Below are 25,833 nucleotides of genomic sequence, written 5' to 3'. Positions count from 1 at the left end.
ATTGACGCCATTTTGTGGGGTGTGTGGGTGGGTGGGGAGGCTGTACACGAAACTGGGTTTAAGAAGATTGATGTGCATAAAACTCGTTTCTGCATTTTGTAATTGGTCGGATGTCACGGCTCTTTTTTCGCGTATGCAAATCAACGCATTTGCATTCGGCCTGACAACAGCATCGCGTTCAAAGAAACTTCAAAGACATTGTCGTCTGACGGATGTTCCGTCGAGAAATCCTTTGTCCGTTTTTTTTTTTTGACAGATGGTTGGGGGGGGATTCAAGAGTTCGCTGTTTGACTGGTCCTTTTCTTTTTCATTCCAGCAGATAGAGAAATGGCCCAGGTAGAAGACCTTTTATCATTCCGCACAGTGCAGTAGGTCTACGAGAGTTTCATTCAAATTGAGAAGAAGATCGATTCTTTAGTTCTCGAGTTTGGGCAAGTCGTTGAGCATTTTTAATGAAATGATGAATCGATAATCAAACTGAAAGCAGCAAAGTTGAAGAGCTTATAGAAATGATAAGGTCTATCTTGAAATCGATTTCCGGGATGAAGTTTGAAAACAAATGAATTCAAATTTCCAATGATTGTTTCGTTGCACAGATTTTACTGGGATTTGGGGATGCTGTTCCTGCTGGTGGCCAACTTGATCATCCTGCCAGTGGCCATCTCTTTCTTCAACGACGACCTGAGTATTCGCTGGATTGCCTTCAACTGCCTTAGCGACACCATCTTTATGATTGACATCGTCGTCAATTTTCGAACAGGTGTATATCTAATTAAACATAAGCCATCGACATTTTTGGTGAGTCTCATCGTTCATGTATACCTGGCCAATGAAACAGGTATTATGCAACAAGATAACTCGGAGCAGGTCATCCTGGACCCGAAGCTGATAGCCAGGCACTATTTGCGGACGTGGTTCTTCCTGGACCTGATCAGTTCCATCCCACTTGATTACATCTTTCTCATCTTCAATCAGGTCAGTTTTACGATCCTTCATAAAGCCCCCCGTCCCCTTCTTTTTTTCTTTTTTTTTGTGTGTGTGTGTGCGTGTGGAAACTCACGTAACAACGGGACCAACGTTTCATTTGCGTGGCAGTTTCTGCGGATGCAAGACTTTAGTGAGAGTTTTCAAATCCTGCAAGCCGGAAGAGCGCTGAGGATCCTACGCTTGGCTAAACTGCTGTCTCTTGTGAGGCTCCTCCGACTGTCACGACTCGTTCGCTACGTCAACCAGTGGGAGGAAGTTTACGTAAGTGCTGGCTCCTTTGCTTTATTTTCTTTCCTTTCTTTTTCTTTCCTCCTAGATCTACAGATATCCAAGAATACAAGAGAGACGAAGGGCAAAAACCCCCAAAAAACACACGCACAAAAGTTTCGAAAAGAGAAATAGATTGAGTATACACACTGTGTTGGTCAAATTATGATGGTAACACACGCCACCCAGCACTTGCCCATCAAATCATTCACGCCTTTTCAATTTCTTTACGTGTGATCTTAACACGAAATTTTTATTTCTCTTTCTTTCTTTCTCCCTTTTTTTTTTTTTTACACACACACATATCGTGTAGTTTATATCCGGAGCACTATTCCTTTGTTTCGTTCAAATTATTCTATCCCCACCCCCATTTTCTTTTTCTTTCTTCCTTTTATCTTTGCATACGTATACTACTCTAGTCGTTCGTCCAAGTTTGGATTTCTTGTGATTGAGTTGCATTCATATATCGACCAAACCGCTTTTGTTTTGTCGTTGTTGCTCGTTTTTTTCTTTTCTATTCCCTCCCTCTCCTTCCCTTATTATTTATTCATGTCATACAGTTACTATGCATTGTGCTGAACTGTCGTCTTATCCACGTATTCACCATTTTCTGTATTTATTTATTTATTTATTTTTTTTTTGTTTCAACTGCAACCTCATTCGTTCGATTTAATTTCCTTATTCTGACTATATTTCTTTTTCGGTATATTTAGTTACCTAGCTCTTATGCCTCTCCTGATTGTATAGCGATGCTTTTCACCAAACATTTAGGGTTGCGTAATCTCTTTAGGCAATCCCCTGTAAAACGCGTGTTTTTAAAAAATGGCAAATCTGATGCGGTAAACCCAAACACGCGATGGAATCATTTTTTTATTCCAAATCAAAGCAGCCAATCGCCTTCCAGTTAAAATCTCAATTCACACCTATAGACAGAGAGAACGTGACTTCCGGTGACGCAAACGATGATCGATTCTTTAAAGATACAAAAAAAAAAGAAAACAATAGGGTCTACTGAGAAAGCCTCCTTTTTGTAACGAAATACACCCACATCTGTATACATTATACATCCTGGACAAGTTACGTATCCGTTTGCTATTTATGAAGAGCCATATAACATCAAAAGTTCCGCGTTTTGATTTGTGCCCCCCCCAATCTTTTCGTTGATCTCTTTACCCGTCTGTCTCGACAATGTTACGATAAGCACGCGACTAACTGACTTCAGTTCATTTTTTGATAATATGTTTTGTTTTTTTTATATCGCTTTATTGCTTGGATCGAGGAGTGACAGATTCGCTATCGTCTGTTTCTATCAGGCGCTTGACATTACGACACATCGGCACGCTGTTAAAGGTGTCGATACGTATCGATTATTCTTTTTTCTACACGAGCGAGGAAGGGATATCGGGAATCTCTTGCGTCATCGGCTCTGCGAGTAAGAAAAAGAACAACCGAGTCCATTTCCTTTTGTTTTTGATGAATGGACGTGTTGTCTATAGAACCGAACAACAATATTTTGGACGACGATGTACACACGAACGTGGAGAGGGAACGTGTGATCATATAAGGATGTGATTTGACCTTTCAGGGATTGGTTGAAAAGACGGGGATTCGACAAATGTTGGTCAGGTCCAACAGATCAACTCGTCATTTTTCGGCTGAACGCCTTGTTTCCTGCCCTTGATTTCTTGCGTCCATCAACCAATACAAAGAATAAAAATAGCATCGTAAAGAAATAACATAGACCTCTGTGACGACTATAAATTACCAACAGTTTTCGGTGTGTATCTCTCTTGATTTACGATGTACAGTTTATGCAATCAAAGCTCAGCTGCGAGTGAAAGGCGTTGAGAATTATTTTCTTTCTTCTCATTCTCTCTTTATGTTGGGTGTGCGTGGATTTGTCGTGCGGGTCAAAATCGATAGAGCTTCATCCATCATATCGAATTGAACGGGTTTTACTTGATGCCATCTCGACCAAAGACGAATAACTTCCATTGATGCTCCCCCCCTCCATCGTTCCCTTTAATCGGCTTTCATATACTCGCAAATCTGAAGCCCCCGCTTTTCAGATGACGTAATAGACCTTCCCAGCTTTTCTATATAACAACTACCCTTTTCTTTCTTTCTGTTTCATTGATCATCAAGTCGACTCTGCACTGTCAGAGGCTTCTTTCTATATCGTTGTGTGTGTGTGTGTGTGTAAGCTGTCAGCAGAGAGTAGCGTCGATCGACAAGGATATCCAACACACTTGTGCTCATTAAACAAAAAAATGGAAGGGCCAATCCCCTCACTGTCCTATTCTTCTTGCGGACTCTTATTATTACGACGAGACAGAGTGAACGATGTACAGAGGATGATGATTCTCAATGAATGGCTTGTTTTTCTTTGTTGTTGTTCCTTTCGCCCCTTTTAAAAGATTATACGTATAGCTGCCACTATAACACTAGATTGAGCTGCATATACAGCCGCACCGACGTAGTACATAGATGCTTTTATTATTTATTATCGACTCGTTTTCAGAGAGAACAACAGAAAAGTGGCATTTCTCTTTGTCACGCTTCGTTTGTTATTTTTATTCATCCTGCAAAAACTCCTGGAAATGTTCTGGTTTCTCGTCCGTGTCATGCTGAAATTCTCAGCTTTTTTTTTCTTCTGTGTGTTTTTAGACTTGCATTTCTTCATTTCCAATTGATGATGGGCAGAGTCAAAGGGAACGTCCAACTCCCAATCTTTTGGACGTCTATTTAAAGCCTTCTTTTGCCTATTTTTCTTTTTCTTTCCTACGGACACTGTGAACTTTCTCTCTCTCTCTTGTGATCATTGTTGTCTTTTCCTTCTTCTTTGATTTATCATTTCGGTTGTGCCGAGATACCTGCCCGCTACCCCCGTAGTGAAAGAGAAACGAAAGCCGAAAGAGAAACAAAGCGGAACAAAAAAGGCAATAGCGCTTTAGTAGTTTGTGTTGTTGTTTTTTTTCCCCCCACAATTTTTGAAGAATTTAAGTTTAGTATTTATGTAAACGTTTTTTTGGATTTTTTTTTTTCACGCTCTTTATCTGTACACACACTCTTTCGCTCATCCCTCTATCACTCTCTCTGTCTGTCTCTGTCTCTCTCAGATCTCTCAGAACTTACAGAATCTGAGCAAAAAAAGGACCGAACGAAGGGGACGGCTCGGTTCCGACGCTCACGCGAGCAATCAGAAGGAGCCCTACAAAGAAAAATCCCTTATCATGAAGGTAAAAAAAAAAAAAAAATCAAAATCAAAACAGGGTGGGGAAAGGCTAACGGGAAAATGCGGTCCGATTGCGCTAAAGCCGTTTGTTAATTTTCGTTAGAAAAGTAAATATACATATATATTTTTTCCAGTGTAGAAATGAAATGGTTTTGCTGATGGATATAACAGTACTAATGCTACAATAAAATAAAATATTGAAATTGCAAAAATTAAAAGATTTTTGAAATCGTAATAATGAAGAAAGAAAAACCACAAAAACAAAAGAGATGATTCAAAGAGAATATATAATGCTTTTAAAGAATGCATCATCGTTTCCATAAAATTCTATTAGACAACAACGCATATATTTCACTTCATTCTTTCGTCTTCTGCTTCTCTTTAATTCCTTTCACGCCATGGCTGTTGACGCTGTGCTTTTCGGTTGTTTCTTTGGTAATTCCCACCCATTCCACTTGGATTTGGGTTGTTTGATTTTGTTTTGTTTCCCTTTTTTTTTTTCTCTCTGTCATCAGTGAAAACGAAAGTTAATTTTGTTTCGCTTTCGTTGTTTGGTTTAAGTTGCACGGCTCATCCAACAACATCGATCTGAATATGCAAAGTGCCTCTCTGATTGCGAATGCAAAATGGCTTGGGCAATGAGGGCACGTCTCTTGAATTGCTATTCCTTTATTACTAGTTTTTTCTTTTAATGGCTTAAGTTTTGTGAATTATCAAACCTCCCATACATCCAAAGTTTCAGTTAAGTAGAATCTTTTTCCACCTTTTTTTTACATTTGAAAATTAAAGAACCACGATGACTCATTTTGTTCAACATACATTTACAGGGTAAACAAAGGTTAAGCTGTTCGTGTGATAGGGTTGACATTGGGTCCTTTTGATTGGCTTAATAAAAAGGGAAGGGGCACTCTCATTCCGTATTCATTAGACACAGCTTAAGGAGAAGTTGATGATGATCAAGTGGTCATATCGTTTTTCTTTCTTTCCTATTCAACGTGTGGGCCTGTGTGACGTGACCATCTTCTTCGTTGTTCTCATCAACCCAATCAACAACGACCTCCTTCCCGGCACAGTTCCTGAATATGGCTAGCGTCTTCATGAGGATCTTCAACCTGATCTGCATGATGCTGCTGATTGGACACTGGTCGGGATGTCTTCAATTCCTCGTGCCCATGCTGCAGGGATTCCCTCCAAACTCGTGGGTCGCCATCAACGAATTACAGGTGAGTTAAAATGCATCATTTCGACTTTTCAATCTCGACACCGTCATTGGAAAAGAAAATGCATTTCTTCTTATTGATCATTGATTTTATCGATTTGTACTATATGTAGAAGAGGCTGTACTTTTATAGTGGAAACACATGTCTTTACAGGTTATACGCAACGTAGATTGTGTTTGTATAGCCCTCAGTAAAGTCTGTACTTGTATTTTGCAAATCTCGACCTATCGCTTAAGCTATATCATCCGCACGGGATTTATCGCTCTTCTATGCGGATGTGTTCCAACCACGGGTAGCAGAGAAGGGGATTATCGATTAGCTTTCTCGCTATATTACACAGCGTTTGTTTTCCATAAGAGTTTGGTGAGCCGTGCCCAGGCAGCAAAGAGGTCGGATGAGTTGTCGAAGTGAAGACTTAAACAAGTTCTTATTGGAACATGGTTCAATTTGATGTACCTTTTTAGATCTTTACGGGATTATAGCAGAGAATTTACTCGATTTTTTTGAGGAGGAGCTTTATTATTTTCTTTTTGCGGGATAAAATGGCTAACGATGTCGTCTGGAAAAGCCCGTGTACATCAAAGCTGGTTTATCTGAATAACGCACGTAACAATGTCACTTCCTTTTTCTTTTTCAACCGGATAATAAGATCCAAATTCGTTTGATGGTGTTCGTCGATAGCTACTCACTTTGCACACACAGTTCTATATGAATTTGAAATTTGGCGAAATAGCCGAATGTTGATTTAAAAACGAATTGATTTTTACTGTGTGATCTTTTGGGCACAATAGGAATCCTTTTGGCTGGAACAATATTCTTGGGCCCTTTTCAAAGCCATGTCTCACATGCTTTGCATCGGTTACGGACGGTTCCCGCCTCAATCTCTGACGGACATGTGGTTAACAATGTTATCGATGATCAGCGGAGCCACTTGCTACGCTCTCTTTCTCGGTCACGCCACCAATCTCATCCAAAGCCTCGACTCTTCTCGCCGTCAGTATCGCGAAAAGGTAAGCACTTCATCGTTCGCCTAACATGAACGTACCTGTCAAACTGTTTAACATCAAAACGAGAGATCTTCGGAATCAAATCGATCGTGTCTGAAAGTCTGGCCGAATTTACACATGCGTGAATCACACGAAAGCCAAATCTGATAGAATGTAAGGCAATAAGATGTACGATTTGACATCAAAGGAACAAAGGTGAATAGACCACTAGAGCTTCAATATGTAAAGGAGCTCCGGTCTTCTGGATAATAACAATAGAATGTTAGATGGTGTTCACGTCTGTGACTTGTAAACTATAAATGGTGTACACGTTTACACACATCAATGGCGATGCCGGATAGACGAGAAGCCCACATTGCGTTAGCCCACGCTATATCAATTTTGCAGGGAAAGCAGCAATAGAATCGGGTTGTATCTGGAAAAGAAAAGAATTGCATTTTTTAAAATTTATGCCTTGTAAATTATTTGCGATATTTGATATTCGTGATGACGTTTGCTGTATCGATCCCCTTTTTTTTTTCATTCTTGATTTCGTTTGTACAATTATCGATCGTAACTCAATCATCTGGGTAGGCAGAAACCAACACGTACGTGTTCTTGTTAAAGAGATTTTGGCTGCGTGCTGTATATCAGGGGTGAGAAACGTGGAATTTTTCATTCACTGAAAAATAGTGACTGGCATTTCAATCAACTAGATAGAATGTATAAGCCTACGTAAATGGAGCATGGCGCTATTCAAACATCATCAACGATAGAGCCCCTGTTGGCACTCCCGGGTGGCTGTCTACGGATCTTCTATTAGAGCCCCGGCTGTCGTTCATAAAATACGGTTGAATGAAGAAAAGATTTTTTTTTTTTACTCTTTCTGTCACCTTTTTTTTTCGCTTTCAATTTCGTAGATTTTAAATTCTCGTAGAATTTCAATAGTTTTAATCAGACCAGAGTAAAAACGAGAAGACAATTTTTGTTTGTTTTGCTTGTCTCATTGCGAAAGGGAAATATAACTCGGGTTGTCTGTTCGCGAATTGCGTCACATTCTAACACAATAATGTTATCTAGACGGTTTGTTGTAGCTCTCTTATTTTCGTACATTGTGTGCGAGCAAGTGTTGTACCAGGCACGTCCATGTCCCACCAATAATTAAGATCACAAAAGGAAAAAGAAAAAAAGGATTGACGTCGAATGCACTCGGTATCTGACCACGCTGGAAGCTTGTGCTTTTGCTGGCCTAGTTACTTCGAATAACATCGCACTCTTTCATTAAATATAGAATCCACGTCTGAACGGACACACCATTTGTGTACGGAACTATGACAGAATATTGAGATACGAAAGAAAAGAACTGCCAATAGCAACAAATGTAAGGACCACAGCAGTCGGCCAACGCATTGGTCTAGTCCGTATAATGGCCAAGTTTCGTTCTATGGAGCCATACAATTTTTTCTTGTTACCAGAGGGGCTAACAAAGTAACAACAGCAATGAAAAGAAGTGTACCAACGTAACTCGTTGATTGTCCAGGTGGTGCATACTTTGATGGCTATAGATTGTTCCATTCATTTGTTGTTATTGTCGTTCGTCTATTCGATCCACGCAGCTCTTATTGTTGTTGTCACGTCGTTCAGGGCAACTGCTGTCGTGATGAAGAATAGATTAGTAAAAGAAAAATCCAGGTCGATTTGTGTCCCAACATGTTCATCCTACTACGTTAATGATGGGAAAATTCGGCTAAATATAATGAGATTATTACTACGTTTTATATTAAAATTGTTCATTTACAAGTGGCTTATCTCATTAATTCTTTATTTCTCTATTAAACAGCTGAAACAGGTGGAGGAATACATGGCGTACCGTCGGTTACCGCGTGACATGCGCCAAAGGATAACCGAATACTTCGAGCACCGCTATCAAGGCAAATTCTTCGATGAAGACGCCATCCTGGGCGAGCTATCGGAAAAGTTACGAGAGGTATGATCCCTGTTTTTAAATAATAATAATAATAATAATAAGTTGACAAGGACCCAAAAGTCCATGAGCCGTTACGGAAGTTAATGATCCTCCACCTTTATACCCGAAATTCATATTTACTGATAGACGTTGTACCGCACGAACTATAAGACCCTCTTCTTGTTTATGCTTTCAGTGGCATCATCGTTCATCGGCCGTGTCCGTGTTTTAGTGTCCTACCTCCTATAGGGCTTTTATTATTCCAAAACGAATTATTTTTTTTTACCACACTGGGGGGTTAGGTTGCTATCTTATCCTTCTTGCCTTTTTGGATTTCTCCTGTATATATCCAACAACCCGATAATGTTGTCCGTCTATCATGGTTGATAGGTAATTGACTATACCGAAGATTGGGAATAGCTCACAGTTTGACGTTGCCATTGGGTACGCGAAGCTTTGAAGAAAAAAGAGGGGGGAGATTGAAAGAGTGGAAAGGGCTGTGTGTTATTAAGCTTTACAGACAAGGCCACATAAACAGTGGCTAACGAAAATGCTGTGCGTACGTTTGTACATACAGACAGAACAAAACAGAAAAAAGTCCAACCGAAAAAAGAAAAATCAACCGATAACTCACGCAGTCTAGCCGCCACCCTGGTGATTCTTCCACCAGATTTTTTCTGATTTTCTGGTGCTGAGATGGCACGTTAGCCACGCACCATTTGGTACGACGTATCGAGTGTTTTCGACCCCGCCGAGCCATTTGCTTTAATAGCCTCATCCGACTGCCATTGAACTGTTATGTAGCCCTGCGTCTTCACGGGAGAGCTGTACGCTTTGTATATGTAAACATCTTTTCTAAAGCTTTGCTACCGACTTAACCACCGTTCTTTCTACCGTCGGGTCAAGAATGACAAACTCATCCATTCCTGCTGGAGTGTACACGAATGGGAATCCTAATATTATTTGATCAGCTACGATTTCAAGTGTTTCGTTCTTTTAGTGGTTGTGATGTTTCGCGTTTTCAACTCGCTAGATTGTCTGCTCTTGGCTGTTTGATTTGTTTATCGTCTTCGATGAAAGAATGGGCGAAATTTCCAAGAAAACTTGGAGGACTTGCGTAGGACAGAATGGCTGTCCAGCCAGGACATTTTCAGTCTTGGTTGCGTAGTGCGAGCCATCTGGTGGCTTCCAAAAATAAATCAAAGAAAAAATAATAATTTAATTAAAAGAGCCTGCTAGGCTTCTTTTTTTCTTTTGCGTTGATGATCTCTTTGTATTCTAAATTGCACCGTTTGATGTTGCTGTGTTGCAGGATGTCATCAATTTCAACTGCCGATCTCTGGTGGCTTCTGTGCCCTTTTTCGCCAACGCCGACCCAGCCTTTGTCTCTGACGTTGTTACCAAACTCATTTACGAGGTCTTCCAACCGGGTAGGTTCTCATTTAAACTGTCTTAACCAATGCAACTCTTTCTGTACCCGAGCCAAAATTTGTATTTTTGTGCAGGTGATATCATCATCAAAGAGGGAACTATTGGAACGAAAATGTACTTTATCCAGGAGGGCATTGTTGACATTGTCATGGGCAACGGTGACGTTGCGACGTCCCTTAGTGACGGCTCTTACTTTGGCGAGATTTGTCTTTTGACTAATGCCCGTCGAGTGGCCAGTGTTAGGGCTGAAACCTATTGCAATCTTTTCTCATTATCAGTGGAACACTTCAATGCCGTCCTGGATCAGTATCCACTCATGAGAAGAACACTGGAGAGTGTTGCAGCCGAAAGGTATTGTCTGCGCATCTTTGTTTTTCTCACAGATTCAAGGCTTGGGTGTTATTTTTCATTTCCTTTGTAGGTTAAATAAAATAGGAAAGAATCCAACCATGGTATCAAATCGTGAAGACTTACAGAGTGACTGTAAAACAGTCAACGCCATCGTCAGTGGTATGACGACAGGTGGCCATTCTGGGCCGGGCAGTACAGAAGAATTCGGAGGTCACCATTTGGGTCATCGACGACGTTCTTCCACGGGTAGAATTCATAACTATTTGTATCAACATTCGCCCACAATGTCTCCACCGTACAGCCTTCCACGCCCTCGATCCGAGAACAATTTCGCCCTGGCCGCAGCAGCAGCTTCCATGGCTGCTGCAGCGTTCGGTGTGCCGTCCGGCAGCGTCCCGGATGATCGCAGGTTTGACCTCAAATCCGACGACAAGATCAGGTCCAATCACTGACTCTTGTTCACTTGTTAAAAACGTCGCGATTGTTTCTCTCTTTCCTCCTCAAAAAGTTCGTCGTTGGTACACCGTCGAATTGTTTTCTTTTATTCAATGGCAAGAATGCCATTCAATAACGTGACCTATGGGACGTGTGAAACTAACCCACAATATTCTATGTAGCAATAATTCGTGTGTCGGTAGCTATATGTAGAAACCAAAGTTTTGTTTGGATACGAATCAAGCAAGTAGCTGGAGCAGTTTTTGCTTTGGCACACCACGCTGCACAGTCGCAAACTCGCGAGATGGCTACAGAAGACAGAAGCTACGTCTCCGGTGCATCTGATCATATTTCCCCTGTCTTTCCACTCAACAGAACATTGTGTTATCGGTTCCTTCAAAAATCACTTTTAATCTAAGCGACTTGGCTTCTCGATTTTAAAAAAAGTGTTGAGATCCAACACCGCAAATAAGTCATTTTCAGCAGACCTCAGTTGAAAACCACAACATAAAAAAAAAAAAAAATCTCCGTGCATCTCTCTAGTCTCGCGGGTACCTAATCTAGTCATTTACTTTTGATAGGATTTCTGTTAAAAAAACAAAAAACAAAATGGATTTAAAATGTAGGTCTAGTCGTCACAGCTAAATGGACAATGTGCTGGCGCTGTATGTATCGGCCAGTGTTGCTCGAGTACCTATAGTCGAGAAAGTAAGGTCGCAGAGAGTTATTGTGTAAACTTGAATTTGTTACGTTACGTTTTTTAATTATGACAGTTTTTCCTAAAAATCACTATTGCTTGTTTCGGTTCATGAAATGCAGTCGTTTTCGAAAATTATGTTGTTTTGTTGAGAGTGAAAGTTCCTGTTAATCGAGAGTATACTAGTTGAGGGCCATGCATTATTGTAGCCAGATGATTCACACTAAAGCACATTCAACATTTGTAGGCTATGCGAGCGGTAAAAATAAATCCACGTTTTTCGCCGGTGATGTAACACACTCGGATTGTCTCGTTCGTACAAGTTTGCTGTCTGTGAGCGGTTATTTTTCGATTTTTGTAAGGCTTGCAAGAAAATGCCTGCCAGGTTGCGTCATAACGAGGCGAATAATGACAATACAGTTCATACTCTTGCGTTTCGATTTCAGTGTCGTATTCCTTTGAAATAAAAATGGGCTCAGCCCACAAAAATGCAACTGCAACAAATTTTGGGGTGAAAGAAAAACTGCAAGGGTTTCTGTGTCACAACGGTACATACTTGGAACAATTATCCACGCGCGTCACATTTTATCCGGGCAAATAATTAAACAATCTGTTTTTTTGGTTTTTTTTTATCTGGGAACATTTAGAACTCAATTTTGTTGGTTAGGTATGGAAACTGCATCATTCGCAATCGAATTGTATGTCAACAACTTCGTTTTCAGCGATTTCACTATCAATGGGTTCCACCGTCGCTGCCTGCGGTTTCATTCCTTCAGTTAAGACGACTTGCGAATCTCGTTGACTCTTCTGTATTTCCAATTCGGCTCGTGTTGGCAATTCCGGTAAAGTATTTGCTGCTGCAAAATTAGAGAGTGAAAAAGAAAACTATTAAAATCCATAGCCTATGCGTGTGGAAAAATTATAATTACATGAAAGCGATAGCTTTAGTTTTTCGGCCTGAGCTTGCCGGCGTTTGGCACGTATAGTTCGCTTGTGTTGTTCTTTGGCTTTAGTCTCTTGACTGAAAACTTCGCGAATCTTTTCCATTGGGATTTCTTCGTGGTTACGAAGTAAGTATAGGAAAACTCCACCAGGAGTTCTTCGCCGAGAACCATCCTAGCATCGTTGATGAATAAACCTCGTTAATGTGTGTTGAAAGAAAAATGCATCGACTGCAACTTACCGCAACCATAACACCCCCATCGTTTTCGGTTTCTTGCGTTTCACGAAACAACTGAATGGTAAGTTCTTTGCCTATGATTTCCACCACACGAAGAATCAAGTCCATTTTTTCTTCATGAAGCTTAACGGTTATGTCCTGGGCCACTTCAAGTACTGTTGAACTTTCAGTAACAGTCAAATCCTCAACACGCCTGAGTTGGGTTCTGGACCTTGGTCGTTGCACAGTGTTTGGGGATTGTGTCTCCCTCTGCTCCATTTTTCTTTTTCGAGAAGTTAGTAACTTTTGAGTTTTTTGCAGGCTTTGTTCAAAGTCTTCAGCAACTGGATCTTCCACTATCACAGGAGTTTCTCCACCATATTTTTCATCCAAGTCAGCAATCTTTTTTCGAATCCTTTGTTCTGTTTTTTCATCAATATCTTCTTCTTCCAGACGGTTCTTCATGCAGAGTACATAGTTGTAGGATTCAACATCCCTAGACCTATCAAGGTAATGCTTGCTGTGGTGCACATTAATGTCCTTCAAGTCCTGCTCAAATTGATCCTCAAAGACGACCGTACTCCAAACATTGTGCTTCCGACTTGGTTGGGTGGGCTTTGTTACTTTGTTATCTGATTTTTTTCGTCTCTTAGCTGGCCTCTGACCTTCATCGCTGCTGCTATCCTCACTGCTGCTGCTGGATTCAGTGGATTCTTCAGTATCCTCAGCAACCTGCTTGAGGGGTTGGTGAATGGGAGCAAATGATGTAGGTCTTTCTAAGGCGGTATATGGCTCAATCTAATGGGACAGAGAAACAGCAAGCCAAAGAAGAAAGGTATGGTTACAACTAGTTTCAACATTCTTGCAGTAACCGTTGCTTACATCACCGTCATCGTCAGAAATTTCCCCATCTTCACTTTCATTTAGATTTTGCATTTTAGAAAGCAATCGAACAACAAAATCTATTTTACCACTTTGAATTTGAAGAGAGACGCTAGTCAATGTTGATCAGGGGCAAAGCAACCGATTGAAGAAGAAAATTGTGAGGACGAAAACAAGAAGTCGGTAAGCCACCTAGCGGTAAAAAATCTAACCTTGTTTTTGAACGAAAGAGATAGTCAGCTACCTGCGTTAACAAGGTACCCGGAGGGAAGTTATTTTGTTTTGTTTTCGCTTTAGGGTTGTTTTGAGGGAAAAAAAACAGGTTATGTTTTCAAATTCAAATTGAAAGTCAGCTTCCTATTTGAAGAAATTCAGTAAGATAAGTCAGCGGCAGCTAAAGCAAAAATGGCCAATAGAAAACAAGACTACATGCCTGCCAGGGCCTGACGTGTGTCCTGACTCCTGAGTCCTGAGCTGACCTGTTATTTGTCCTCTGTCAAGCCAGGTCCTTCAGTGCCATCTGGTGTCAGAATTTCAACGTCCTCGCCATTTCTATCGCCATCGTCATGTCACATGTCATCGTCTGATGCATTGTACGAGCTTTTATATCTTAAGTATGTCTTATTGTAAAACTTTTGCAGCTAGTCACTGCTCTAACCATAAAAGAAATTAACAATGTTTCATTAATTTTGACGTACGCGTACATTTAGTTGATCATTGAAGACATTTTGCCCTACATTTTACCCATCTTTAAAAGTTTTCTGGTCTGCCTCAGATGTCAGGGTACAGTAATGGCACGGTCCCCTTCGACTGTATTGTCTGACCTACACCCTTTGTAATTGAAAATGTTTGGACATCTTAAAGCTTTGGCATTATAAAGGATTGTGTTAAACTATTTTCTGTTTTGTTTTAGGTGTTTGAACAAGAAATTACATGGAGAGGAAGCTTTAGTTTGGTACTTGATTTGTCACTTGTTGGGCAAGATGGAAAAAGATCAGGGTTCGGTAAGAATTGAAATATATCATCCTTTACATCTAAACTTCGATTACTAGATCATACATAGAAATTTTTGAAGGATTTTTACCTATCTTAGATGAATAAAGAAGTTTACAAAGGTTGGTAAAGTTAAATAAGTTAGACCACCTTTTGAGGTTTTAGATTTGCTTTTAGACTTCATAGTTGGTTTTTCACAAGTTAACTCTTTATATACGCTTACAATGAAAGAATGTGTTATGCTGCATTCAAACATTGAAAGTCAAGTATCCGTTGGTGGTTTTGTTGTTGGAAATGTTTTCCCTCTGCCAAAGTAGATATTACCAGTCTTTTGAACCAAGTTCTCTTGCGCTAACTTACGTAGTATTGGCTCCTAGCAATGGATAGTTTGCATGTTGTCATTTCTTGTTTTTATTGTTGCGTGTCAGTTGTGCTTATTTCGGAACGTTTGTTTTATGTCGTTCAAGATGTTTTCCTTGTTGACAAGACGTCTTGATGTCGGTAACACCTAATTTATGGAATGTATGATTGCAAACGATGAATTTTCTCAAATTCCATCAGCTGATAGTTTTCAACGTTTTCATTGGTACGTTTATTTGATTTACTATTGTTCTGATTCGGGTCGTGAATAGGTCAGATAGATGTAACAGCAATTTCATCTTTTTTCTTTAAACAGGGGAAGGAAGGAAAATGTAAATAATTATGAAGAATGTCGTTGCATCGGTAGCAGAGCGTCTGATACCCCCTATCTATCATTGAAGGGAGAACACCTAAATATTTTAGTTACAAACTGACAGGAAAAACTGCGAAAAGTAGGACATCTACTTCAGTATTGTAGTTTAAATGTGTGACACCGCACTTTCTTCTACCTAGCTCTTAACCCTAATACAATATGAAAGGTATAATTTCTGCTACATATATTTTTTTTTATTTAGAGATAATGGACTAGAGCATGTCTGATACTCAGAGGCATGTTGGAGTGTTCCAGAAAGCCGGATTCCGAGAAAAAATCTGATTCAAAGGACCATCAACACAATATAGATTGTTTAACTTTGTATTCTTGATTTGATGGTGAAATTGAATTAAATTGGAAGTTGAAAGCTATTAAAGCAATTTGCCGACCAGTGAAGAGTTGCAAAAATGTCTCAACGGAGCTATTTGTAAAATTGGAAATCAAATCGAGAGAATCGTTTGCGTGGTAACTTATAGAACATCTGAGTTCGCACTAGCAGAAATTTAAAACTTTTAGAAAGATAAAGTTTATAGAAGGTGGAAATTTGCATTGTAAATGAAACTGTTTTTTAAGTACTTGTCTTTAGATTACTAAATAATAGTTCAAGTTGGTATATCTTTAAATGGACTTGCTCTTAGATAATAATATTCAATACACAAATATATAAAAGGAATTGATTTTGTATTATCCCACCTCCACCCACAATTCCACCACTATTTTACATAACATGTTATTCAATACATTACAAGTTATACAATACATACACATATACACAAACACTAAGTTAACCCGTTGGCTGCCAAGCCATTACAACCCGTAGGTTGTTCTACTACAGTCGCTACGCATCGTTTCTGAGGGATTCGATGAAAGGGGGACTTGTCCGAAGACAAGTCCGGGCTGACTTGACAATGGAGACCTTTACGGGAATGCACACCCCAGGTACTCCACCATCGCATCGACAAGGGGAAGTCCCTACTGGTGCATTGCCTACGGCGCCCTAAGGCGCAAGGCGACTGCCCCACCCCATGGTCGATCAGCCATGGGGTAGAACAGCGCCGCCGGTCCCTACAACTAAAAAAAAAGAGGGGGAGCAAAATGGGTGGCAGCCAACGGGTTAACTTACAACATACACTATACAACAATACAAAACAAAACAATACCAAAAACACGAGGCTCCACGACGACAGCGATGAGGCGAAGACAGGCGAGATCCAAGACGATGCGACAAGACGATGCGACAAATCGACGAGATGGAGAAGGTCTGGCGAAAACGGCAAGGCGAAGACGACCAGGTTAAAGGTGGTGAGGCGAAGACGACCAGGTTAAAGGTGGTGAGGCGAAGACAACCAGGTTAAAAGCTGTGAGGCAAAGACGACCAGCTTGAAGACGATGAGATGAAGATGATGAGGTGGAAGAAAAGGGGAAGATCAGGAATTATTTGTTAACCATTGGCAATCTCTACAACAGAAGTAAAGAAATTATACAAAAAAACAATAATGTGACAGAAAACTAGACCAACCAAGTCGTACATTAGGTAACAATCTATAATACCATAATGAAGCGATGACGTTCAGGTAGGTGAATGTTGGTCGGTTTAGTCACAAAGATGAAGGTGACGGTGAAAGTTGGAACACGAAGTTGAACTAGTCACACTCCCGCTCATGGTTCTAATATAGGAATTCATATTACATTTATGGAGTAAGAATACCATGTTAATTACAGTACCACCGTAATGCAGTGATGCTAAAGAAATTTTTTCTTGCATGCGAAATAGAGAAGATTGTTTACATGAAACATTGATGATCAATGTCTGATAACACTAATTAGATGAAAACCTGCATTCATCAAATGGAAAATCACAAAATAAAATATGATTTTATGAGACAATTGGCACTACTTGAATCAAAGATGTGTCATATAAGAATACCAAATCAGTCTTACTGTTGACATTCAAGCTTCAATATCAAGCATTCAAGCTCCAGCATTAAGTACAACAAGCCTGATTTAAACAAAGTAATCAGTCAACTTATATAGAAGACCTAATGTGAGTTATACCTTTTACATGAGTAAATGGCATGATAAAAAGCAAAAGTATAGATAGCCTACAATTTCATAGCTGAGCAGCTGGCATAGCTGATAACAATCGGAACTGTCACATATGAAAGACAACCTATTTAAAGTATTATCATTCAACACATACATAAAAATGAAAGTAAAGAACAGTAGATAACATACCGTAGATTTTTACATGAATATTTTTTTGAAGCACACCACACACAGTTAAGAATATTAACAGACATCGATTTAACTAATTACAAGCAATCAGTGTCGTGGGGAACAACAACGCCATCTAGTTTTCGTATTTGATAGCCAACGAAAAGAGATATATCTTCAAAAAGTGCGAAACTTAGCGCTTTACGTGTTTGATCGTTACTATTTCAGACATCTAACTATATTTTTATAGCGCGATAATAAAAAAATTTAGTGAGTAGTTACACTGCAGAACAAGGCGCTAAACATGTCACATCCGTTCAACCGCATACATGTCGTAAGATCAACCAATACCGTAGATAGCAGAAAAACAAGGGAAAAAGGCCCCCAAATCTCATCAGTTAAGATGAAATTACTAAAATCGGTGGGAAGAATATAGTTCATTCTTTACTTTCTACAAAATCACGTAAAATTTTCCCGGGAGTCACCGGAAGTAGCCAATATCTCCGAAAATATTGACCTTATGACGAAACGAATAGAATTTTCGTAATCCTTATAAAGCCCCTTGGGCACCTTCGGGATTTAAGGTTAGTTTAAGTTTAGTTGATTACGGTGATAATAACTCTTGGAAATGTTTCATTCGCAGAAAGTCCTGTAATGAAAGTCAAAGTTCCGTCGTTTCCTTCGTGTCAGAGCCATTAAACCCTGGTAGCGCCACTGTCTTTTAATGTTTGCTCTCGGGAAATTTCCCAAAAGTGCAGCCCACTTTACGAATCGATAGTGCAAAATACTCTTAAGTATCAATGTTCCAGCGTCTATCATCAGCGTCAACAGTAGCCATCTTCTGAAACTAACGTCATTTTTTTTTTCTATTTTTTTCACGAAAATTTTAAAACATAATTCTTTTTCATTAAATAAAGCGAAATTTAAAAGCTTTTTCTAAGATTCACAAGACATTTTCTTAGAAGATTTTTGCAATTACAAGCAAGAAGAAAAATAAAGTTAAATAAAGCGAAATTTAAAAGCTTTTTCTAAGATTCACAAGACATTTTCTTAGGAGATTTTTGCAATTGCAAGCAACAAGAAAAAAAAAATTCCAAACACAAATGGCCGATTTTTTACTTTTTAAAATGCAAATAAAAGATAAGAATGTCACATTGGTTCATGTTTAACGCATAAAAACGATGCGAACCATTATTAGTTACCTTTGCCATAATTTAAATCTATCAATTTCAGCTATCAATTTCATGGAAATATGTTTAATTCGTCATTACTGACCATTTTCACTTTCAACGATTCCTATTGGTTGAAAAAATTCCCAATAAAGCTTCTCAGGTCAACCGACGGAGGAACCTATGCTGCTATAAAGACCCCTAAACCTTCAGTTATTTAGTAAACTAAATCCCTCAGGGATAAAATTTTGAATAAGACTGCTGTGTTCTCAGCCAAAAGCTGGATTTGGCCTGAACGACTTTCGGGTATTTTGAGCTGACCCATAGACTCGATCCCAAATTTGACGAAGATCACGAAAATGTGAATCTTTTTATGAACAGACTTAAACGTAAGCAACTATACGCCATTTTGAAACCGGAAGTAAAACCTAAAAATGAGCTGTTCTCCTTTGCATTGTTCACAAAATTTTCATAGTAGCAGAAGTCATCTACAGTAAATAAACAATACGTCGCTTCTGAAAGTACGATTACAGTTACTACGACACATATACCGCTGAATAGCTCTACATTTCAAGCAATTATCTAAAACCTAACACCTTAATTTGCGATTGAGGTGTTAGATGCAAGCAAAATTTATAATTCTTTAAAAAAAAACCTCTTTACCATTGATGTATTTAAAGTTACACATGTTGAAGAATGAGGTGATTTAATATAAGACAATTTGTCAAGAAATGACAAACATTTTGTTATGTAGAAACATTATTGATAAATATTTCTGTTGTCTCACTTAAGGTTTGTTTCACTCCTCAAGATAAAAAGAACTTTATACTAATAATGAATTAACAGTTTAACATGCTGTATACAATATGATAATGTAAATATTATAGCTTTGCTTAATTCCTGAAGATAAAAAGTTATTCAGTAATTATCTGTCAAAATTTTATAGTATATGTATATAGAAGACACACCACAGTAAGAAACAAACTATTTGTCAAAGAAACTTTTGTAAAAATTCCCTCATTGTTATTTTACCTTTTCGTCTTCCCTGCTCATACATACGATCTAAACGAACTGTATTAGTCAAATCCATATCCACAATTTTGTGACGACCCAATTTTTAGAATAGTACAAATTCAATTGTTTGAATTATTGACACAGATAAATCATTTACTATTTCACTGTACCAGACCACGGACTATACTGAAACGTGTAATGGACGTTGCATAATCAAAGTCGATCATCATTACGCAATGATTCTATTTAAATTGTCGTTCCAAAACCGAAGTGGCCCTTCTTCCTATTTACACTTATCCTTCAACATTAAACCTATTTTTAGTATTTTGGCATGAATAGCCATCTAGTGAAACAATCACCAACTAAACCAGCCACACTGACTACACACCCTTCGGGTAACTTCCTACGAAAAAATCGGCACTTGTTTTTAAACCCGGCTTTTTCACACAAAAATGCAAAACAAAGCCATAAGTGCAGGCTAATGTCGGTGTCTACAGTTGGGGCCCTTGGACTACTGTCGCATTCCCGATAGATAATAGTTACGAAAACTTATTGTTTAACGTGAAGAATTTTATTGCTCCAAAAGACGCTGCAAGCACAGCAAACCAACTTCCAACTTTCCGCCATATATAAAATCTTATCTTACATACTACAATTCAATCTGAGAAGTGTGTATGCAACTAGTTCATTCTCATTGACTGGAGCTTAAAGAAACTGACTGATGGTTGCTTGGTAAAATTGTAACACATCTGCAGGCTTAATTTAATCACCGTAAATCTTGTAGACAAGATTTACAACCCATAGAAGATTAGACTTATGCTAAGTTAAGTCACATTATAAGCAAAAATCACAATGAACAAAAATAGACAATACATATAAAAAATAGTAAGTCTATCAACTTACTTTTTGAAAGTTATTACAAGCATACAAGTCAACAGAACTCACCTTAATGAAATAACATCCTTGTTAAATGTTGGATATTTAGAGCTAAGAAATATCACCTTGTCATGCAACAATTGACAAAGCAGTCATACCATAACCATCTTTCTAGACATTCCATATTAAATTACCATGTATAAATTATGATTATGTAAGGTCACTGCCATACTACTAGAAGAGTCAAGAGAAAATGAGGTTACAAGAATATTTATCAATTGATAAATGAAAATACCATGAGCTATAGAAGCAAAATTAAACAAAACAGTTTTTTTCCATACATCCACTCCTTCCATGCCCTACTTTTCGTTATTCACCGTCTAGCCTTATGCCTTGCACATGAAAAGAGCAACAATTCCTAATGACCTTCCGACTAGATATCCAAACATTCCAGAACAACAAAATGTAAGTCCTAAATCCTATAAAAACCTCTTGCATTGTTTTAATGTAACTGATGTGACTCAAGTTTTCCTAACAATTCCTAAACCGCTCTACAAGTTTCAGTTGAACATCAATTATTGCTTCAGGATAATCTTCCTTTTGTACAATAGTATCTTGTTAATCACCATTTCAAGTAATAAAAACCTTTTTTACTCTAAATACTCATTTTCATGGAACTATTATATCTTACATATCATCACGGAAACAAAACAAGTCTTACAACAAACTAGTGACAGGGAGAAATTAGTTTGTTACCTTTCAAGTAAGTGGCTTACCTCAAAACTTCGACACTTCTTTCTGCTATCAACTCCTGGAACATGTAAACCAAGCTATGTAGCCACATGACAAATTTAATGATCAGCTAGGAAAAATTGGCAGCAATCTGGAATAAAATGCAAAAGTAAATGTTATTCTACAAAACAAGTAATGTTTCTCTAAATCAACTAGGGAGATATAGACTTCATAAACAATAAAAAGTTACTTAACTGTATAACTTGCCCCAGAATGCTGAAATAAAATGCCCAGTTTTCAACAAAAACAAAGTTATGATCAGTTCAACTGGTGTTTACTATACTGGCAACCAAAAACATGTCAAATTCCGGAAGGTGACGCCTGTAACAGTTAACTACAACAATGAAGTATTCCAGGAATTATTAACACCTGCAAAACAACTTGAGCTATGCATGTCAAGGTCTATAGATGGCGATGCGGGTTGTCACTCTGGAATATAGAGGAAGGGAATAGCAGGAAGCAGACCAATTTTGTACTTCCGTCAACGAACAAAAACATGACAGATGAAATTAAAAACGACTACTTACTACTACTACTCGTCCCATGAAGTATACCAGGAGTGGTAACGGGTTTACCTTTTGAATTGCAGAGCTTCGACCATCACTTGTTAAGCTCCAGAGATGGCGTTTGCGGCTGCTCGGTCTGGAATTTAAAAGAGAATAGGCGGAGAGCCCCTTCACTAACATGACACACCGCCGTTTCAAACACCATTTACTGCGGTATATGTCAACGCCATCTACTGCGGTGTATGAAACGCCATCTACTGCGGTGTATGTCAACGCCATCTACTGCGGTGTATGTCAATGCCATCTACTGCGGTGTATGTCAACGCCATCTACTGCGGTGTATGTCAACGCCATCTACTACGGGGTATTCAACACCATCTAGTGATAACACGCCATGTGACCGGTCCGCAATTCGGTGAAGCACTCGAGCGGGCTATGCTACAACTTCGGATACCGGAATGTATGGGCGTTTGATAACAAACAGTCGCAACGCCATCGCTATCTCTTGAATAAGTGTAGCTCAACGGGTTTTTCGGGCGTGGCTATTCCTTGTTTAAACATACTTCATAACTAGATATTAACTAATTTTTGGCTCAGCATCTAACGTTGCTCTTGAGGAAGTCCATAGATAGGCATTCATAGTTTACACCAGTACATATTTTCTGACTGTCTTCAATTCTGTCGTAATTAGGTTCTTATTATGCTCTTCCTTAAGCCTAGAAAAAAAATAATGTATGAGGGTTTGTTGTTTAATACTTCAAATAATGCTGAAAAATAAAACTATGTAAATAGTTAGTGAATAGAACTATAATTGCTATACTTAGGTAACCACATTCTATCACGGAGGCAACAGATGGCGTTTCCAGCACAACCGCAAACCACCTAAAACCAGGAAAGTTTTCTTGCTTGAAATGTTGATCACATTTTCTTGATCAACATCTACAACCTTTTCAATTTGCTGTAATAACGTAAAAGAAAATACATACAAGAGAAAAGAAACTATGCACTTCAGCCTCAATACCGTCTAACTTGGCCAGGTTAGAGGAAACAACTAAACAGCACCAATGCCAATAGTTTTCCACTTCCAATTTGCATATTTTGTTGTTGGATGGGACATAGGAGCAGGACCATTAACAGGATTTGCACTTTGAAAATTAAAAAAAGACAAGAAAAATAGTACTTCAGAAGCAATAAATAAAATTAACTACCACTCTGTACAGGAAATATGTGCACTGCTGCAACCAAAACAGATATAACCGTTTGGCGTAGGCGCCAGAACATTACCTAGAATAAGAAACAAGCATGCTATAAAAACAATCAGAGGCAAAATGAAAGAATCAAACTGACTTCAATTTTCCAGCTTCTTTCAGAGAAGATACATTCGCCAATGTCTTTTAATAACTTCTGCTTTCCAGTGTTCAAAATCTTGTCGTTCAAATTGCGACACCCCATTTCCCCATTTTCGCGGAATACGGATGCAGTTGAAAACTTCCAATTTCTGGTATTATTATAGCTGCTTCGGACTGCCCTAAAATCTTATCATTGCCGTTCAAGGCATGGTTCAATGCAATATAAAATGATGATGAGGGAGAGTGTGGTGTAGCCTTTAAGTTGTGTCTGAACCCTATCGATCTGAACAGGTTGCCCGCCATTTTGGAACTAGGAACTATGAGCCTGTAACTGTAACGTACCAGGGTACCAGTGACGTAAGTTAGCTCCTGGTTTGTAAGCATTTTTTAATATTGCATCTTAGTTGAACTTCAAATACTCAAACAAGCAAACTAAATACTATCAAACTACTTTTTTTTATTAGAGACTTACAATTATAAGGTTAGAACTACAGTAGCTACTACTCACCCACTCACCACGTCACCAGTCACGAGACCCAATGACCCAATGTTGCCAATGTTGAAAATTTTGTCAATGTTGTTGCCAATTTTAATACTGTTGCTCTATTCCTTTTTATTCCTTTTCTTACAAAACGAAGAAATATAATTTCTTAATCTGTTGAATGAAAAATATTTTTGAGTTGTTGCTTTAGTCTTTTAAGTCTTGTCACAATGGTTGCAATCAAAATTTCGACGACAACATAATGTCTGGATGGAAATCGGGGTAGATATAGTTGTTGGCGGAAAAATATTTTCGTCTAACATTCACAAACTTATATGCAATGAATAGCCCTTGATTATAACTAGCCATTTCTTTATAACCAACGATATGATTCAATATACACAGACAAAAATGTTGAGACAAAAAGTGTTTCGAACTTTTGCGCCCCAGGGCCACGATACAGAGGTACGTAAACACGAACACAAACGACAATGAAATTCATTTACAACCAAGTTATCTCAATCAAAACTAACTTGACTTTTTTATTCAACAAGTAAACGTTGAATATACTATATGGCACCACTGAACAAAACACAGAAATATTTCCGAGAAAAATGTTTGAGCATTCTCTAACAGTCTTTATTGTCCCTGCTTAATGCTTTCAGAAGAGACTCGGCTTTTACACTCTCCCCTTGATCAATTCAATTCAGTCAGGAATTTGGTTGCTGTGGTCTAGTAGCTCTTGGGCTCTTGTCACAACATTTGTTCAACTTGTCCACTCTGTATACGAAACATTTGAACTGAGAATCAACGAACCAGGTGATGAAGCCCAACGGATTACAAAAGCCTACACAAAAGACAAGCATAGCAACAACTAGACATCAGCAAGGGCAATGCAGACCATACATATAGTGAAAGTTGCCGTCCATTACACTGTAGGAAGAACTATAAGAATACACCACTCAATCAAAGTGTGCCACATCTTTAGCATCTGTCTCGTGCAGTCACTTGTTCGAGAAACCGTTAAAAAAACGAAAACTGACGGAGGCATTCAAGTGCGTGTAGACAATGAAAAAGAAAAAAAAACTACAAAAAACTGTCCAGTTAATCCGATTCGAGTACTTGAAAATTAAAGTCGTTGGGCACTGGGCTATACGATTCGCTATTAGTTTCAACCCGTATTTCTAATCATCAATGAAATGTGTTTTCAGGATCAATACGTGCTGTTGTTTCTTTTTTTAGGCCATCAGTATATAAATCGCATATAGACACAAAAGGGAACAAACGGACACATTTTTCGGATCGCTAATCGCCGTGTGAATGGCTCGTCGGGTTTGAATTGGGTGTGACACGCGCGACTCGTGCTCTGTCCATCTGCATCAATAACATTCCGGATGAGCATCCACACCAGATTCAACACGCACACGTTTTCTTTTTCTTTGTATGGCCATCAAAATGGCCTCTGCCCGAATCTGAGTTGATGGCACATAACCGAAGAATATATACAATAGCCCCAGCAACTCTATATATAAAGGCTTTGTGTAGAAACAAGTTCTATCTATATACATAGTGCGGAACGAAATATCGGATTAAATCTTTGTGTCTACCGGACGGTCGGAGGTAAAGGGGGGCTGAGAAATGAGAGGATCTATTATATAGACTCAATTGAAAAGCGATGTACTGTATATATGTGTATAGAGAGAGAGAGAGAGAAGTATATAGAAATAGGAAGGGATAATTAATTCCGGTAGAGAGCCGGAAAAGAGAAAAGTAGCAAGGGCTGCTCTATCGAGTTTTCTTCATATGTATACGTAACTTTGTCCTTCCCTCTCTCTCGCTATAGCATTGTATTGTGTGTGTGTCTGTGTGTGTTGGTGTGTTGCTGCTGGTCTGGCGCAGTCGAATCATTATATTCGGATGATTAAACATGGCGTACGTTTATAACGAGACACGCCATCAATGCCGGTTAAGTCTTGCACATCACAACAGCCCGTCTCTATATACATGACTGTGCTGTGCCTATACTAACTTAATCATCTCGATTTCACGAGTCCATCACATAATGAAAAGTCTTTGTAGTAGAATAGGTA

General features: G+C 38.8%; 2 protein-coding genes and 2 long non-coding RNA genes across 17 annotated transcripts in view; 2 read left to right on the top strand and 2 right to left on the bottom strand.

Annotated features, from left to right (window-relative positions):
- LOC116925543 (potassium/sodium hyperpolarization-activated cyclic nucleotide-gated channel 3) overlaps positions 1-12,015 on the top strand; it is a 29,371-nt gene extending 17,356 nt beyond the window's left edge. For 2 of the 3 annotated variants that reach the window (XM_032932247.2, XM_032932248.2), the window contains exons 3-12: positions 597-760; positions 839-975; positions 1,096-1,248; positions 4,374-4,493; positions 5,563-5,712; positions 6,501-6,719; positions 8,536-8,682; positions 9,974-10,091; positions 10,167-10,443; positions 10,514-12,015. In XM_032932247.2, coding sequence (XP_032788138.1) covers positions 597-760; positions 839-975; positions 1,096-1,248; positions 4,374-4,493; positions 5,563-5,712; positions 6,501-6,719; positions 8,536-8,682; positions 9,974-10,091; positions 10,167-10,443; positions 10,514-10,895 — 1,867 coding nt within the window. In that variant the 3' untranslated portion in view covers positions 10,896-12,015. The remainder of the gene's footprint in view (positions 1-596; positions 761-838; positions 976-1,095; positions 1,249-4,373; positions 4,494-5,562; positions 5,713-6,500; positions 6,720-8,535; positions 8,683-9,973; positions 10,092-10,166; positions 10,444-10,513) is intronic. The other variant, XM_045174974.1, reaches the window with a different exon arrangement.
- LOC116925576 (phosphorylated adapter RNA export protein) lies at positions 12,005-13,796 on the bottom strand. Its single transcript, XM_045174975.1, has 4 exons — positions 13,617-13,796; positions 12,759-13,532; positions 12,505-12,691; positions 12,005-12,432 (listed from the first exon to the last, which is right to left on the bottom strand). Exons 1-4 carry the CDS (start codon positions 13,668-13,670, stop codon positions 12,257-12,259), a joined length of 1,191 nt encoding a protein of 396 aa, XP_045030910.1. The 5' UTR covers positions 13,671-13,796; the 3' UTR covers positions 12,005-12,256.
- A 270-nt stretch (positions 13,797-14,066) lies between these two features.
- Positions 14,067-15,713, top strand: LOC116925639. Of its 3 annotated transcripts, none has more exons than XR_004395623.2 (6): positions 14,067-14,230; positions 14,327-14,451; positions 14,530-14,620; positions 15,077-15,195; positions 15,286-15,421; positions 15,545-15,713. It is a non-coding gene; the product is annotated as an uncharacterized LOC116925639 (long non-coding RNA). The 3 variants fall into 3 exon arrangements; XR_004395621.2 differs by having other exon boundaries at positions 14,327-14,463; XR_004395624.2 differs by having other exon boundaries at positions 14,327-14,463; positions 15,286-15,454.
- A 293-nt stretch (positions 15,714-16,006) lies between these two features.
- LOC116925636 lies at positions 16,007-23,812 on the bottom strand. 10 transcript variants are annotated; one of them, XR_006647972.1, is made up of 11 exons: positions 23,771-23,812; positions 23,261-23,593; positions 23,122-23,197; positions 22,935-23,058; positions 22,734-22,871; positions 21,372-22,629; positions 17,398-17,491; positions 17,270-17,341; positions 17,068-17,177; positions 16,894-17,009; positions 16,007-16,800 (listed from the first exon to the last, which is right to left on the bottom strand). It is a non-coding gene; the product is annotated as an uncharacterized LOC116925636 (long non-coding RNA). The 10 variants fall into 10 exon arrangements; XR_006647974.1 differs by having other exon boundaries at positions 23,261-23,587; positions 23,771-23,796; XR_006647969.1 differs by having other exon boundaries at positions 21,372-21,498; positions 21,603-22,629; positions 23,261-23,790.
- Between the last annotated feature and the right edge of the window lie 2,021 nt (positions 23,813-25,833).

Source organism: Daphnia magna, linkage group LG6, assembly GCF_020631705.1.
Source record: "Daphnia magna isolate NIES linkage group LG6, ASM2063170v1.1, whole genome shotgun sequence".
In the NCBI taxonomy this organism is placed as follows: Eukaryota; Metazoa; Arthropoda; class Branchiopoda; order Diplostraca; family Daphniidae; genus Daphnia; species Daphnia magna.
Note: the sequence above shows the minus strand (reverse complement) of the source record. Positions and strands in the feature narration are given on the sequence as shown.

Bases quoted from the DNA above. Each gene is read 5' to 3' on its own strand.
- LOC116925576 (XM_045174975.1), bottom strand. From the start codon at position 13,670: ATGCAAAATCTAAATGAAAGTGAAGATGGGGAAATTTCTGACGATGAC. The intron at 13,533-13,616 runs GTAAGCAACGGT...CTGTCCCATTAG, and splicing joins TTTCTGACGATGACGGTGAT to ATTGAGCCATATACCGCCTT. The intron at 12,433-12,504 runs GTAATTATAATT...CTAATTTTGCAG, and splicing joins ACTAAAGCTATCGCTTTCAT to CAGCAAATACTTTACCGGAA.